Consider the following 15013-nt stretch of genomic DNA (forward strand, 5'->3'; position numbering starts at 1 on the left):
CCTCTTCTCTTTTCCTTCTTCCCTCCCTCCCTTCCTTCTCCTCTTTGTCCATCTTCCTTTCTTCTAATCTTCCTCCCTCCCTTTTTCTTTTCCTCTTCTCTTTTCCTTCCTCCCTCCCTCCCTTCCTTCTCCTCTTTGTCATCTTCCTTTCTTCTAATCTTCCTTCCTCCCTTTCTCTTTTCCTCTTCTCTTTTCCTTCTTCCCTCCCTCCCTTCCTTCTCCTCTTTGTCCATCTTCCTTTGTCATCTTCCTTTCTTCTAATCTTCCTTCCTCCCTTTTTCTTTTCCTCTTCTCTTTTCCTTCCTCCCTACCGGTCTCGAAGACTCAACAGTTGTCCAATTTAAATTGGATGATGACTCTCTGAAGGCCAAATCCCCCATGGACATCAACCCTTGATACTTCTGCCTAGGGGGCCATGATCGGGGTGCACATGTCCCCCTGAAAACCAAACTGACCCCTTAAGATAGGAGTCATCGAACTCCACTTGCCCCCCAACCAAAATTAGTTCAAAGTCTCTGCATCTCAGGATAGCATCCTAAGTGCAGAAGAGGCTGGAAGAAGTTCTACCTACCTACACCGTGAGTTCCAACCTTGGCCAACTTGAAACTTATGGACTTCAACTCCCAGAATCCCCCCAGCCAGCATACTGAGTTGAAGTCCACCCCTCTTCAAGGCTGGGAAATTCTGGGACTTGAAGTCCACAAGTCTTGAAGTTGCCATGGTTGTACTACATCATCTCGGATCGATAGTCATCAAGCATCTGAAGATCTCCAGGCCATCAGAGTCACTAAGTTGCTCAAGAATTCTGGGAGTTGAAGTCCACAGGCCTTCAAGGGGCCAAGTCTGAACACCTCCTACAGGTAGTAAACTCTGAGGAGATTCACTCAAGAGCAGAGAGGCTTCTCCACCAGGCAGATGGACCATGAGTTCCCATTCTTGATGGAGGACCTTGATTCTGGGAGTTGAAGTCCACAGGTCTTCAAGGGGCCAAGTCTGAACACCTCCACTCCTACAGGTAGTAAACTCTGAGGAGCTTCGTTCAAGAGCAGAGAGGTTTCTCCACCAGGCAGATGGACCATGAGTTTTCATTCTTGGCGGAGGACCTTGATGCTGGGAGTTGAGGTTCACTGGTCTTCAAGGGGCCAAGTCTGATCGCCTCCCCTCCTACAGGTAGTAAAGCCCAAGGAGCTCCATTCATGAACAGAGAGGTTTCTCCACCAGGTAGATGGACCATGAGTTCCCATTCTTGGTGGAGAACCTTGATTATCAACCTTCATATCAACCTTCTTCAGCCAATGTCTTCTCCACTGCTTCTCCTCCTAGGTGGTCTGGGTGACGGCCACCTTCCCTTACGCCATCCTCCTCATCCTCTTGATCCGTGGAGCTACCTTACCTGGAGCCTGGAAGGGGGTCCTTTACTACCTGCAGCCCGACTGGCAGAAACTTCTCACGACTCACGTAAGTCCACAGCTCCACCCCGATCGTAGATCAATCGTTCCGTCAATCCCAGCGCTCCTTTTTTCCAAATGCAGATCGTTCCCCCCTCCCACTTACAACGATTCATTTACCGACTGCGCAAAGTGATCACGGCACTGGGACAAAGTGACTTACGACCGTTTTTCACTTACGACCATCGCAACATTTTGCTTAGCGACCATTCAGACTTACCCTGGGACTAGATGACCTACAAGATCCCTTCCACCTCTGTTCTGTATTCTGTTCCTTTTTCTGGATTCGCCAACAGTTGACATGACCGTCTGATTAGCCAAAAGGGCTTCCGGTGAGATGATGATGAAGAAGTGACTAAGGATGGTTGCACAATTCCCTTTCGGGAGTTGCTCTTTAGTGGCCTTTCAACCCCAACCTTCCCAGGGTTGTTTTTCTTCTCCTCCTCCTCCAGATTAGTGTTGAGAGAAGGTTGTGTTGTGAGGGAAAGACACATCATGCATGACACATCAATGCATCAGCTGCCGCCCTCTCAAACTTTGCCAGGTTCACTAAGTTCAGCTGCAGAACTTCCCTAAAAGGACAAATGGTGATCCAACATCTTTTCAAAAACCTCCAGTGTTGGATCACCCACAACTTCTAGTGGCCAGCTGTTCCACTGGTTAATTGTCCTCACTATTAGGGAGTTTCTCCTTAATTCCAGGTTGCTTCTCTCCTTGGTTAGTTTCCATCCGTTGCTTCTTGTCCTGCCTTCTGGGGCTTTGAAGAATGGCTTGACTGCCTCTTCTTTGGGGCAGCCCCTGAGATGTTGGAAGGCTGCTATCATGTCACCCCTAGTCCTTCTTTTCATTAAACTAACCATACCTTGTTCCTGCAACCGTCCATCGTAGGTTTTAGCCTCCAGTCCCCTAATCCTCTTTGTTGCTCTTCTCTGCACTCTTTCTAGAGTCTCAACATCTTTTTTTATATTGTGGCAACCAAACTTGGGTGCAGGATTCCGGGATTGGCCTTATCAAGGCCTTATAAAGTGGCATCAACACTTAACAGAACAGAATAACAAGTTGGAAGGGACCTTGGAGGTCATGCACTCCAACCCTCCAACCCAAGCAGGAGACCCTGCATCATTTCTGACAGATGGTAGTCCAGTCTCTTCTTGAAAGCCTCCAGGGATGAAGCTCCCACAACTTCTGAAGACTAGGAAGGGGTGAGGGTAAGAGCTGGGTGGGATTTTTAAGGTCATCTATCTCATCCACTCTATACCACTCTATAAAGCCTTAGTAAGGCCACACCTAGAGTCCTGCATCCAGTTTTGGTCACCATATTATAAAAAAGATGTTGAGACTCTAGAAAAAGTGCAGAGAAGAGCAACCAGGATGATGAGGGAACTGGAGGCTAAAAGATATGAAGAACGGTTGCAGGAACTGGGCCTGGCTGGTCTAGTGAAGAGAAGGACCAGGGGAGACAGGAGAGCAGCCTTCCGATATTTGAGGGGCTGCCCCAGAGAGGAGGAAGGGGTCAAGCTATTCTCCAAAGCACCCAAAGGCCAGACAAGGAATAATGGATGGAAACTGAACAAAGAGAGATTCAATCTGGAAATAAGGAGGAATTTTTTCTAACAGTGGGGACAATCAACCTGTGCCCCCATTTTATGACCTTGCTTGCTGAAGTTGTTAAGTGAATCACCGCAGTTGTTAAGTGAGTCACACGGTTGTTAAGTGAATCCGGCTTCCCCATTGACTTTGCTGGTCGGAAGGTTGCAAAAGGGGGATTGTGTGACACCCCCCCTCGGATGCTACCATGGTCATAAGTGTGAAAAACGGTCCTCGGTCACTTTTTTCACTTTGAACAGTCATTAAACGAATTGTTGTACATGGAAGACCACCTGTATAATATTCCTGCTTTCCTGCCTTCCTTCCCTCCCTCCCTCCCACCTTCTTCCTCTCCTTTTTTCCTTCCTTCCTCTGTCTTGTTCTCTCTCTCTTCCTTCCTTCCTTCCTTCCTTCCGTCTTTCTTTTCTTCTTTTCTTCCTTCTTTCCTTCTTTCTTCTTTTCCTTCCTTCCTTCCTTCCTTCCTTCCTTCCTTCCTTCCTTCCTCTGTCTTCCTTTTTCCTTCCTTCCTTTCTTAGGTCTTTCCTTTCTTCCTTCCTTCCTGTCTTGTTCTTTCTTCCTTCTTTCCTTCCTTCCTTTTTCCTTCCTTCCTTCCTTCCTTCCTTCCTTCCTTCCTTCCTTCCTTCCTTCCTTCCTTCCTTCCTTCCTTCCTTCCTTCGTCTTCTCTCTTCCTTTTCTCCTTTTTTCCTTCCTTCTTTCCTTCCTTGCTCCCTTCCTCTGTCTTCTTCTCTCTTCCTTTTTTCCTCCCTTTTTCCTTCCCTCCTTTATGCATATGTCAATGCAGTTCGTACCTGGGCTGATCAATCTGCAACCTTAACAAGGAAAAAATAAAAATAAAAATCACATATCCCGTACTATTTATTGGTTTAAAAAACAACAACCACTGTTTCTTTGGTAAAACCAGTTGGCGCACGAGCCGCAGCAAAATCTGATTTATCTGTGCTTTGACCTGCCAAAAAAATAATAATAATTGCAAAATCTCTGAGGTTTAATGGGCCCTTTCCCACGCTGAGTTATAAAAATTTTGCACGGGGGGAAAAGATCCAGGCCCTCAATTTAAGTAATAAATTCAGCCACCAGCAAGATTAGATATTCTAATATTCGCCAGCCGGATGGCTGATAGGGAGGGTTCAAGAGGAAATGAAAACAGGCTGTTATTTGATCAAAAGCGCGGCTGTAATAAGACTCAGGTAACAGCCTAAAAGTAATAAAAAATCTTTGCTATTGTGCCGACTAGCTCTGAAGTGAGGAAGGAGCAGATCGTAATCGGTCCCATCTGGCTGCAAAGTCCCCGGGTGCTCCTGGACCAGCCGAGATAGAAAATAAGAGAGTTGGAAGAGACCTTGAAGGTCATCTAGTCCAAGCCCCTAGCTTGAGCAGGAGACCTTACACTAGGGGTGTCCAACTTTGGGAACGTTAAGATTTGTGGACATGGCTGGCTGGGGAATTCTGGGAGTTGAAGTCCACAAGCCTTAACGTTGGCTGGGGAATTCTGGGAGTTGAAGTCCACAAGCCTTAAAGCTGACTGGGGAATTCTGGGAGTTGAAGTCCGCAAGCCTTAAAGCTGGCTGGGGAATTCTGGGAGTTGAAGTCACAAGCCTTAAAGCTGGCTGGGAATTCTGGGAGTTGAAGTCCACAAGCCTTAAAGCTGACTAGGGAATTCTGGGAGTTGAAGTCCACAAGCCTTAAAGCTGACTGGGGAATTCTGGGAGTTGAAGTCCACAAGCCTTAAAGCTGACTGGGGAATTCTGGGAGTTGAAGTCCGCAAGTCTTAAAGCTGACTGGGGAATTCTTGGGAGTTGAAGTCCATAGCCTTAAAGCTGACTGGGGAATTCTGGGAGTTGAAGTCCACAAGTCTTAAAGCTGACTGGGGAATTCTGGGAGTTGAAGTCCACAAGCCTTAAAGCTGACTGGGGAATTCACAAGCCTTAAAGCTGACTGGGAATTCTGGGAGTTGAAGTCCACAAGCCTTAACGCTGGCTGGGAATTCTGGGAGTTGAAGTCCACAAGTCTTAAAGCTGACTGGGAATTCTGGGAGTTGAAGTCCACAAGCCTTAAAGCTGACTGGGAATTCTGGGAGTTGAAGTCCGCAAGCCTTAACGTTGCCAAAGTTAGACACTGTTATTATTGTGGACTGTCTTTTCTTCAAAACCTCCACCGATGGAGCACCCCCAACTTCTAGTGGCAAGTCGTTCCACTGGTTAATTGTTCTCACTGTCAGGAAGTTTCTCCTATTTGCACCCAGGCAGCATTTGGCTCTCTCCAGGAAAGAGGGAAAAGGGACAGGTTGGGTTTAGAAAAGCAGAAATAAGGAGTTCCTTCAAGAAGGTCCATGGAGTCTATTTCAGTGTTAAGGCTTCAAGGATATTGAGCTTTTCAGAGATGATGATGAGGAGGAGGAGGAGGAGGAGGAGAGGAGGAGGAGGAGGAGGAGGAGGAGGAGGAGGAGGAGGAGGAGGAGGAGGAGGAGGAGGAGGAGGAGGAGGAGGAGGAGGAGGAAAAGTATTGTGGCATCTTTGGTGCTCTCTGAACTTGGTGGTTTCTTTGCAGACATTTCATGACCCTTCTAGGTTGCATCATCAGTGCTAGAAGGAGTTTTAGGTATGTTCCCCATCCTGAATTTGTCAAGCCCAAAATTGACATACGTGAAGACATTTTAGTTAGGCTTAGTATATATTATTTTTTCTTATTTTCTCTGTGGCAGTCATGGGGGGAAAAGGTTTCGGAAGATGGACTTTGTTCTTTTCTTTTTTTAAATGGATTTAATCACTTGGAAACCTGACAGAATTGTTTGTAAAAATAATAATAGCCAGATAGAGATCAATAAATAAAAATAAAAAATACACTTTATCTCAGTCCCCTGGGTAACGTCCTGTGGAACAATAAAGCTGTTAATGTACACTGAAGATGGTATTTAATTTTGTTGTACGAGGTGCGATGACAATAAACTAAACTAAACGAACCGTAGTAGCAACAGGCCTTAGACTTATAAACCGCTTCACAGTGCTTTGCAGGTCCTTCTAAGGGGTTTTCAGAGTCAGCCCCCAACAATCGGGGTCCTCATTTTACGGACCTTGAAAGGATGGATGGCTTAGTCAACCTGGACCGGTCAGGATCGGACTGCTGGCAGTGGGCAGAGTTAGCCTGCAATGCTGCATTGTAACAACTGCGCCACTATGGCTCCCTTCATTCCCCTCATTTTCCTTCCTTCCTTCCTTCTTCCTTCCCTCCTTTCCCTTCCTTCCATTCTTCCTTCCTTTTTCTTCCTTCCTTCCTTCCATACTTCCTTCCTTCTTCCTTCCTTTTTGTTCCTTCTTTCCTTCCCTTCCTTCCCTTCTTTTTCTTCCTTCTTTCCTTTCTTCTTCTCCTTCCTTTCCCTTCCTTCCATTCTTCCTTCCTTTTCCACTTTTCTTCCTTCCTTCCTTCCTTCCTTCCATGCTTCCTTCCTTCTTCCTTCCTTTTTGTTCCTTCTTTCCTTTCCTTCCTTCCAGCTTTCTTTCTTCCTTTTTTCCCTCCTTCCTTTCCTATCTTCCTTCCTTCCTTCTTCCTTCCTTCCATTCTTCCTTCCTTCCTTCCATACTTCCTTCCTTCCTCCTTCCTTTTTTGTTCCTTCTTTCCTTTCCTTCCTTCCTCCTTCTTTCTTTCTTCCTTCTTTCCCGCCTTCCTTTCCTATCTTCCTTCCTTTTTCTTCCTTCCTTCCTTCCTTCCTTCCTTCCTTCCTTCCTTCCTTCCTTCCTTCCTTCCTTCCTTCCTCCCCGAGCCATAGCACTAAGCACTTAGACTTATATACTGCTTCACAATTCCTTTACAGTCCTCTCTAAGCAGAGTCAGCCTCTTGCCCCCAACAATCTAGGTCCTCGTTTTACCCACCTCAAAAGACGAAAGGCTGAGTTGATCTGGAGCCGGTCAGGATCGAACTTCCTAGCTGTGGGCAGAGTTTAGCCTGCAATGCTGCACTCTAACCACTGTACCACCAGAGCCCTTCAAGACAGCCAACTGAATTTGAAGTAAAATAAAAGGAGATGGGGTTCATGATCCCCGATAAAAGTACCAGTGCTCAAATAAATTATTCCCATATCGGATCCTGAAAATGGTCGTAGTAGCGGGAAGGAGGACTTTCCTGCCTGGAGCAGGAAAAGGAGAGGTGGTCCCAGGATGGGTCGAAGCCGTTCGGACAGGGCCTTCCATCATTGCAGCTCTTTTCACAGACTGTTGGTGCGGCTGTGCTTTGTCGGTTTGTGTCTTTAGGTGTGGGTGGATGCAGCGGCCCAGATCTTCTTCTCCCTCGGGCCTGGATTCGGGGTCCTCCTGGCTTTTGCAAGCTACAACAAGTTCCACAACAACTGCTATCAGTAAGTCGCTTGCGGGTGAAGGAAGTAAAAGACTTCAGGGGGGAAAATGGGATGGGGAGACCAGAAAAACTTCTTCAGAAGGGCGAGAGATCGAGCAAGCAATCAATCTATCATCTATCTCTATCTCTATCTATCTATCTATCTATCTATCTATCTATCTATCTATCTATCTATCTATCTATCTATCTATCATCTATCTATCATCTTTCTTTCTTTCTTTTTCTTTCTTTCTTTCTTTCTTTCTTTTCTTTCTTTCTTTCTTTCTTTCTTTCTTTCTTTCTTTCTTTCTTTCTTTCCCTTTCTTCTTTCTTTCTTTCCTTCCTTCTTTCTTTTTCTTTCTCTTTCTTTCTTTCTTTCTTTCTCTCTCTTTCTTTTTCTTTCTTCTTTCCTCCCTCCCTCCCTCCCTCTCTCACTCTCTTTCTCTTCCTAAAGCCAGCTAGGAAGGTCACAAAAAATCATGTGACCCCAGGACTTTTTTCAGCCCTGTTGTAGCTTCAAAGGGTCATGAAACAAATGGGTGTAAGTCGAGGACTACTGTACCAAAGGTCCTTCACTTCATCTGTCAGAAATGGTGTAGTAGGGTCTCCTTCTTGGGCGGGGATGGGTGGACTAGATGACCTACAAGGTCCCTTCCGACTCTGCTATTCTATTCTATTCTATTCTATTCTATTCTATTCTATTCTATTCTATTCTATTCTATTCTATTCTATTCTATTCTTCTGTAACTCTGTTATTCCTCCCCAGCGTGATAGCCTCAGTTTCACATCCCCGGCTACTCTGGCCCTCTCCGATGTCCCTTCTGCTCCCCCTTGAGTTGGAAGAGGCCATGGGGCAAGAAGCCTCCAGTGCCACACACAGCCCTCCGATGCTGAATGTGGTTTTTGGGTTCTCATTGCAGAGATGCCCTGATTACCAGTGCCATCAACTGCTTCACGAGTTTCCTGGCAGGATTCGTCATCTTCACAGTGCTGGGCTACATGGCAGAGATGAGGAAACAGCCCGTTTCAGAGGTTGCAAAAGATACTGGTAAGACCCAGTATCTGGGTTTCTTTTACCTCGGGAGTGGCCAGGCTTGGCCAGCTGGAAGACTTTTTACCTCAGGAGTGGCCAGGCTTGGCCAACTGGAAGACTTTTTACCTCAAGAGTGGCCAGGCTTGGCCAACTGGAAGACTTTTTACCTCAGGAGTGGCCAGCCTTGGCCAACTGGAAGACTTTTTACCTCAGGAGTGGCCAGCCTTGGCCAACTGGAAGACTTTTTACCTCAGGAGTGGCCAGCCTTGGCCAACTGGAAGACTTTTTACCTCAGGAGTGGCCAGCCTTGGCCAACTGAAATACTTTTTACCACAGGAGGGGCCAGCCTTGACCAACTGGAAGACTTTTTACCACAGGAGGGGCCAGCCTTGGCCAACTGGAAGACTTTTTACCTCAGGAGTGGCCAGCCTTGGCCAACTGGAAGACTTTTTACCACAGGAGGGGCCAGCCTTGGCCAACTGGAAGACTTTTTACCTCAGGAGTGGCCACCCTTGGCCAACTGGAAGACCTTGTGGACTTCAACTCAAGTTGTGGAGTTCAACTTGAAGTCCACAGGTCTTCGAGTGGCCAAGATTGGACATCCCAGGTTTACATCCTTGCTGAGTTTTCCAGGATGGTTTGTAGACTTTGGAAAAAGTGCAGAGAAGAGCAATGAAATGACTGAAGGCCTGGAGGCAAAAACATATGAAGAAAGATTGCAGGAATTGGGTTTGGCTAGTCTAAAGAAAATAAGAATTAGGGGAGACATGATTGCAACCTTCCAGTATTTGAGGGGCTGCCCCAAAGAAGGAGTCAAGCGATTCTCCAAAGTACCTGAAGGCAGGACAAGAAGCAACGGATGGAAACTGAACAAGGAGAGAAGCAACCTGGAATTAAAGAGAAACTTCCTAACAGGGAGGACAATTAACCAGTGGAACTTCTTGCCACCAGAAGTTGTGGGTGATGCAACACTGGTGGTTTTGAGGAAGAGACTGGACAGTCACTTGTCTGAAAGGGTTTAGGTTCTCCTGCTTGTAACAGATAATCAGAGTTGGAAGGGACCTTATAGGTCATCTAGTCCAACCCCTTGCCCAAGCGGGACACCCTACACCATTGCTGACAGATGGGAGTCCAATCTCTTCTTGAAAATCTCAAGTGGTGACACTCCCACAACTTCCAAGGGCAAGCTGCTTGAGCAGGGGGATGGACTAGAAGACCTTCCAAGGTCCCTTCCCACTTCTGGTGACATGATAGCAGTCTTCCTATATTTGAGGGGCTGCCCCAGAGAAGAGGGGGTCAAATTATTCTCCAAAGCACCTGAAGGCAGGACAAGAAGCAATGGGTGGAAACTCATCAAGGAAAGAAGTAACCAGGAACTAAGGAAAAACTTCCTAATAGTGAGGACAATTAACCAGTGGAACTGCTTGCCACCAGAAGTTGTGGGTGCTCTATCACTGGAGGCTTTTTAAAAAGAGATTAATTAGACAGTCACTTGTCTGAAATGGTGTAAGGTAGTATAGGGCTGTGATGGCGAACCTATGGCACACCTGCCACGGATGGCACGCAGAGCCATTTGTGCCAGCACACAAGCCGCAGGCAAACTTACCTCACTGCGCACACATGCGCCTCACAGCTGATTTTTGGATGGTTTGAGGCCTTTTTCAGCCTCTGCAGGCTTTGCAGGTCAAATAATAGGCCCATTTCATCACTTCCTGTAATACCGGAAGTGACGAAACGGGCCTATTATTCGTCCTGCAAACCTTGCAAGGGCTTTTTTCAAGCCTCTGGGAAACCGAATATCAGCTGTGAGGCCAGGGCAGGTGAGGGGGTGGGGGGATTGTGCGCACATCCGCAGGGGGCATGTGGGGGCGCCTGCATTGCCTTCTGGGTGCTGGCATGTGAGCGCATGCTCGCAAGCGTGTGCACAATTTTTGGCACAGGAGCCCCAAAAGGTTAGCCACCACTGGTATAGGGTCTCCTGCTTGAGCGGGGGGTTGGACTAGAAGACCTCCGAGGCCCCTTCCAACTCTATTCCGATTGACTGATTGAACCCAGCCTTCCCCCCTGGTTCGCAAGGACCAAGGTTGGCTGCTGCCACGGCCTCCTTAAAGGACACCCTGCCAAACGTCTTGGCTAGCAGCATGTGTGAGTTGGCAACTGTGCAACCCCCTGGCCCCACTGGTCATAGCTGCTGGACCAGACCGACATGTTCTGGAAGCGGGGTTGGCATCCCGAAAACATTTGGCAACTCCTGCTGGTTACGAAATGCGTCAGCTGGGCTTTCAAGCATGGCCAGTTTAGATTTTTTATTTATTGCATTTTAATTGTTTTATGTAGCTTGATGATGTCAACCCAGCCTGGGAATATGGGTTCAAGGGTGGGGCACCTCTGCTTAAAATCAATTAAAAAATAATATTAATGAACATGGAGGGATATCCAGTTGCACGGAATATGCGGCTGCTGTGCTAAAGCCCGTTTAGCACCGAGAACAATTAAAAATGTGGCTTTTGATTTTGATTTTGATTTTTAAGGGGGAAAGAAATTAAAGTCAGGTGAAGGTTTTTGTTGCAAAACTTTTCCGGGCCAGGATGAAGGTCATAAAATGGATCGTCATTTCCTTCCTTTCTTCCTCCCCCCGCTCCCTCTTTCCATTCTGTATTATTTATTCTTCTTTCTCTTCCTTTCTCCTTTTGTTTTCTTCCATTCTTTTCCTCCCTTTCTTCTGCTGCCTTCCCCTTTTCCTTCCTCCCTCCCTCCTTCTCTCTCCAGACCTTCCTTTTTTTCCTCCCTCCCTTCCTTTTTTGTATCATTTGTTCTTCTTTTCCTTTTTTTCTTTTTCCTTCCTTTATTCTTCTTCCTTCTTTTTTTTCCTTCCTTCCCTTCCCATCTTGAATTATTTGTTCTTCTTCCTCTTCCTTTTTCTTTTCTTTCTTTTTCTTCTTCCTTTTTCGCTTCCTTCCTTCCTTCCTTCCCATCTTGAATTATTTGTTCTTTCTTCCTCTTCCTCTTCCTCTTTTCTTTCTTTTTTTCTTCTTCCTTTTTTTTGCTTCCTTCCTTCCTTCCCATCTTGAATTATTTGTTCTTCTTTCTCTTCCTTTTTCTTTTCTTTCTTTTTTCTTCTTCCTTCCTTTTTTCGCTTCCTTCCTTTCTTCCCATCTTGAATTATTTGTTCTTCTTTCCTTCTTCCTCCTTTTCTTATTATTTTTTTCTTTCCTTCCTTTTTCCTTTTTTCTTTCCTTCTTCCTTCTTTCTCCTTCCTTCCTTCCCATCTTGAATTATTTGTTCTTCCTTTTCCTTCTTTTTCTTCCTTCCTCCTCCTCTCCTTTTTCCTTTTCTTGAATTATTTTTCTTCTTCTCTTCCTTTTTCCTTTTTTTCTTCTTTCCTTCCTTCCTTCCTTCCTTCCTTCCTTCCTTCCTTCCTTCCTTCCTTCCTTCCTTCCTTCCTTCCTTCCTTCCTTCCTCCTCCTCCCTCCCTCCCTCTTCCTCCCTTCCTTCCTCCCTCCCCTCCCTTCCTATCTTGAATTATTTGTTCTTCTTTCTCTTCCTTTTTCCTTTCCTTCCTTTTCCCCTTTTTTCTCCTTCCTCCCTTCCTCATTACCTCGAGCATCTGGTTCTTCACTGGAAGAACAAGAGAGAAAAACCGGAGAGGAGGAAGAGGAGGAGGAGGAGGGGGGAGGAGGAGGAAGGGGAGAGGAGGGGGCTTCTCCAAGACCAGACATGCAGGCCTGACTCCTTTCTCTCTCTCCGGTGTACCAAACAGGGCCCAGCCTCCTCTTCATCACCTACGCCGAGGCCATCGCCAACATGCCAGCCTCCACCTTCTTCGCCATTGTTTTCTTCCTGATGTTGATCACCCTGGGACTGGACAGCACGGTGAGGAGAGGAGGGCGATGGGTGGGGTTCATGGGTGGGGTCAGAGGGGACCCTGGGTGGGATTCAACCGGCGTAGCAGCCGTTGCGGTGAGGGCGTGCTTTGCGCCGGATGTAACGCATTGGCAGCTTTAAGCTGCGTGGACTTCAATTCCCAGAATTCCCCAGCCGGCAACATTGAGAAACCCTGGAATAAATAGATTTAGGCAATTTGGTTCTGAGTAAAGGGTGAGAGACTAAGAACAAGAACTGGGGGGGGGGGGATCTCCGTTGCCCGCATTGAAATTTCGACTTCTCCACTGAGCAGGGGGTGAGACTAGATGACCGCCAAGGGGCCCTCCAATCCTAGGGATTGGAATTCCAGGAACTGCACAGCTGAGAGTTGGCAGGAGTTCTGAATGTAGCATAATAGAATTAGAAGGGACTTCGGAGCTAGCTTCCTTCCTTCCTTCCTTCCTCTTTTCCATTCCCATTTTTCTTTCGTCCCTTTACCTTCCTTCCTTCCTTCCTTTTTCTCATTTTTTTTCTTTCCCTTTATCATTTTCCTTTCTTCCTCTCTTGACTTCTCATCTTCCTTCTTTCCTCCTTCCCTCCCTCTTTTCCATTCTCATTTTCTTTCGTCCCTTTACCTTCCTTTCTTCCTTTTTCTCATTTTTTCCTTCCCTTTATCATTTTCCTTCCTTCCTTCCTCCTTCCCTCCCTCCCTCTTTTCCATTCCCATTTTTTTTTCGTCCCTTTACCTTCCTTTCTTCCTTTTTCTCATTTTTTCCTTCCCTTTATCATTTTCCTTTCTTCCTCTCTTGACTTCTCATCTTCCTCCTTTCCTCCTTCCCTCCCTCTTTTCCATTCCCATTTTTCTTTCTTTCCTTTTACCTTCCTTCCTTTTTCTCCTTTTTCTTTCTTCCCTTTATCCTTTTCCTTTCTTCCTTTCTTGACTTCTCGTCTTCCTCCCTCCCTCTTTTCCATTCCCCTTTTTCTTTCTTCCCTTTACCTTCCTTTCCTTCCTCCCTCCCTCCCTCCCTTCCATAGAATAATTGAATAACATTGGAAAGGGACCTTAGAGGTCTTCTAGTCCAGCCCCCTGCTCAAACAGGAGACCTTAGATAATTTCAGACAAATGTCTCTTCTTGAAAACCTCCAGTGATGAAGCAGCCACCATTCCTGGAGGCGATTCTTCCTTTCCTTGACCACTTCCAACGTTTTTCCCCCCTCAGTTTGCGGGCCTGGAGGGGGTCATCACGGGCGTCCTGGATGAATTCCCCCACATCTGGCGCAAACAGCGGGAATGGTTTGTGCTGATTTTGATCGTGACGTGTTTCATGGGCTCTTTGTCCACGCTGACTTTTGTAAGTAGCCGATGCGGCCCCTGGGGGGGAGGAGGAAGGTGGGTATGGGGGGTGGGGGGGGTGGGGGGGGATATATAAACCATGTGCTAAATAAACAATGTTTACCGTTTGTTATTGTTTGCTGTGACACTGATGATGTTACCTAGTTGGGTAAGGAAACGTCTGTAAGGAAAACAATCTCCTTCTGCTTCCGCTTCTTCCTCCTCCTCCTCCTCCTTTTATCTCCCTCTTTCTTCTTACTCCTCTCGTACTCCTCTTCCTCTTCCTTCTTTCTTCCTCTTCCTCCTTTTCTTCTTCTCCCTCACTTTTTCTTTTTCTTCTTTTCTTCTTCTCTTCTTCTTTCTCCTCCCCTCCTCCTCCTCTCTCTCTTCTTCTTCTTCTTCTTCTTCTTCTTCTTCTTCTTCTTCTTCTTCTTCTTCTTCTTCTTCTTCTTCTTCTTCTTCTTCTTCTTCTTCTTCTCCTCCTCCTCCTCCTCCTCCTCCTCCTCCTCCTCCTCCTCCTCCTCCTCCTCCTCCTCTTCCTTCTCCTTCTGCTTCCTTTTACTCCTTTTCTTCTTTTCACTTCTTCTTCTCTTCCTCCCCGCCCCTCCTCCCTCCCCCCTCTTCTTCTTCTTCCTCCTCCTCCTCCTCCTCCTCTTCTTCCTTCTTCTTCTTCTTCTTCTTCTTCTTCTTCTTCTTCTTCTTCTTCTTCTTCTTCTTCCTCGTCCTCCTCCTCCTCCTCCTCCTCCTCCTTCTTCTTCTTCTTCTTCTTCTTCTTCTTCTTCTTCTTCTTCTTCTTCTTCTTCTTCTTCTTCTTCTTCTTCTTCTTCTTCTTCTTCTTCTTCTTCTTCCTCCTCCTCCTCCTCCTCCTCCTCCTCCCTCTTCCTCTTCCTCTTCCTTCTCCTTCTGCTTCCTTTTACTCCTTTTCTTCTTTTTCACTTCTTCTTCTCTTCCTCCCCCGCCCCCTCCTCCCCCTCCCCCTCTTCTTCCTCCTCCTCCTCCTCCTCCTCCTCTTCTTCTTCTCTTCTTCTTCTTCTTCTTCTTTTCTTCTTTTTCTTCTTTCTCCTCCTTCCTCCTCCTCCTCTTCTTCTTATCTTCCTCTTCTTCTTCCTCCTCATACTCCTCCTCTTCTTATCTTCTTCCTCTTCTTCTCTTTCTCTTCTTCCTTCTCCTTGTACTCCTCTTCCTCCTCCTTCCTCTTCTTCTTCTTCTTCTTCTTCCTCCTCCTCTTCTTCCTTCTGCTCCTTCTTCTTGTTCTCCTTCCTCCTCGTCTTCCTTCCTCCTCCTCTTCCTCTTTTTCTTCTTCCTCCTCACTTTTTCTCCTCCTTTTTCTCCTCCTTCTCCTTCCTCTTCCTCTTACCCCTCTCCCTCCTCCCTCCTAGCGCTCAAGGCATTACCTAGTT

General features: G+C 46.6%; 1 protein-coding gene across 2 annotated transcripts in view; it reads left to right on the forward strand.

Moving 5' to 3' along the window:
- Nucleotides 1-15013, forward strand: part of SLC6A4 (solute carrier family 6 member 4) — a 61023-nt gene that overhangs the window by 36084 nt on the left and 9926 nt on the right. For both annotated transcript variants that reach the window (XM_087955800.1, XM_087955802.1), the window contains 5 exons: nucleotides 1324-1458; nucleotides 7302-7405; nucleotides 8304-8431; nucleotides 12177-12289; nucleotides 13501-13632. In XM_087955800.1, the coding sequence (XP_087811926.1) occupies nucleotides 1324-1458; nucleotides 7302-7405; nucleotides 8304-8431; nucleotides 12177-12289; nucleotides 13501-13632 (612 nt within the window). The remainder of the gene's footprint in view (nucleotides 1-1323; nucleotides 1459-7301; nucleotides 7406-8303; nucleotides 8432-12176; nucleotides 12290-13500; nucleotides 13633-15013) is intronic.

Source organism: Notechis scutatus, chromosome 1 (assembly GCF_049901735.1).
Source record: "Notechis scutatus isolate UNSWTSFEM ecotype Mainland chromosome 1, rNotScu1.2, whole genome shotgun sequence".
NCBI lineage: Eukaryota > Metazoa > Chordata > Lepidosauria > Squamata > Elapidae > Notechis > Notechis scutatus.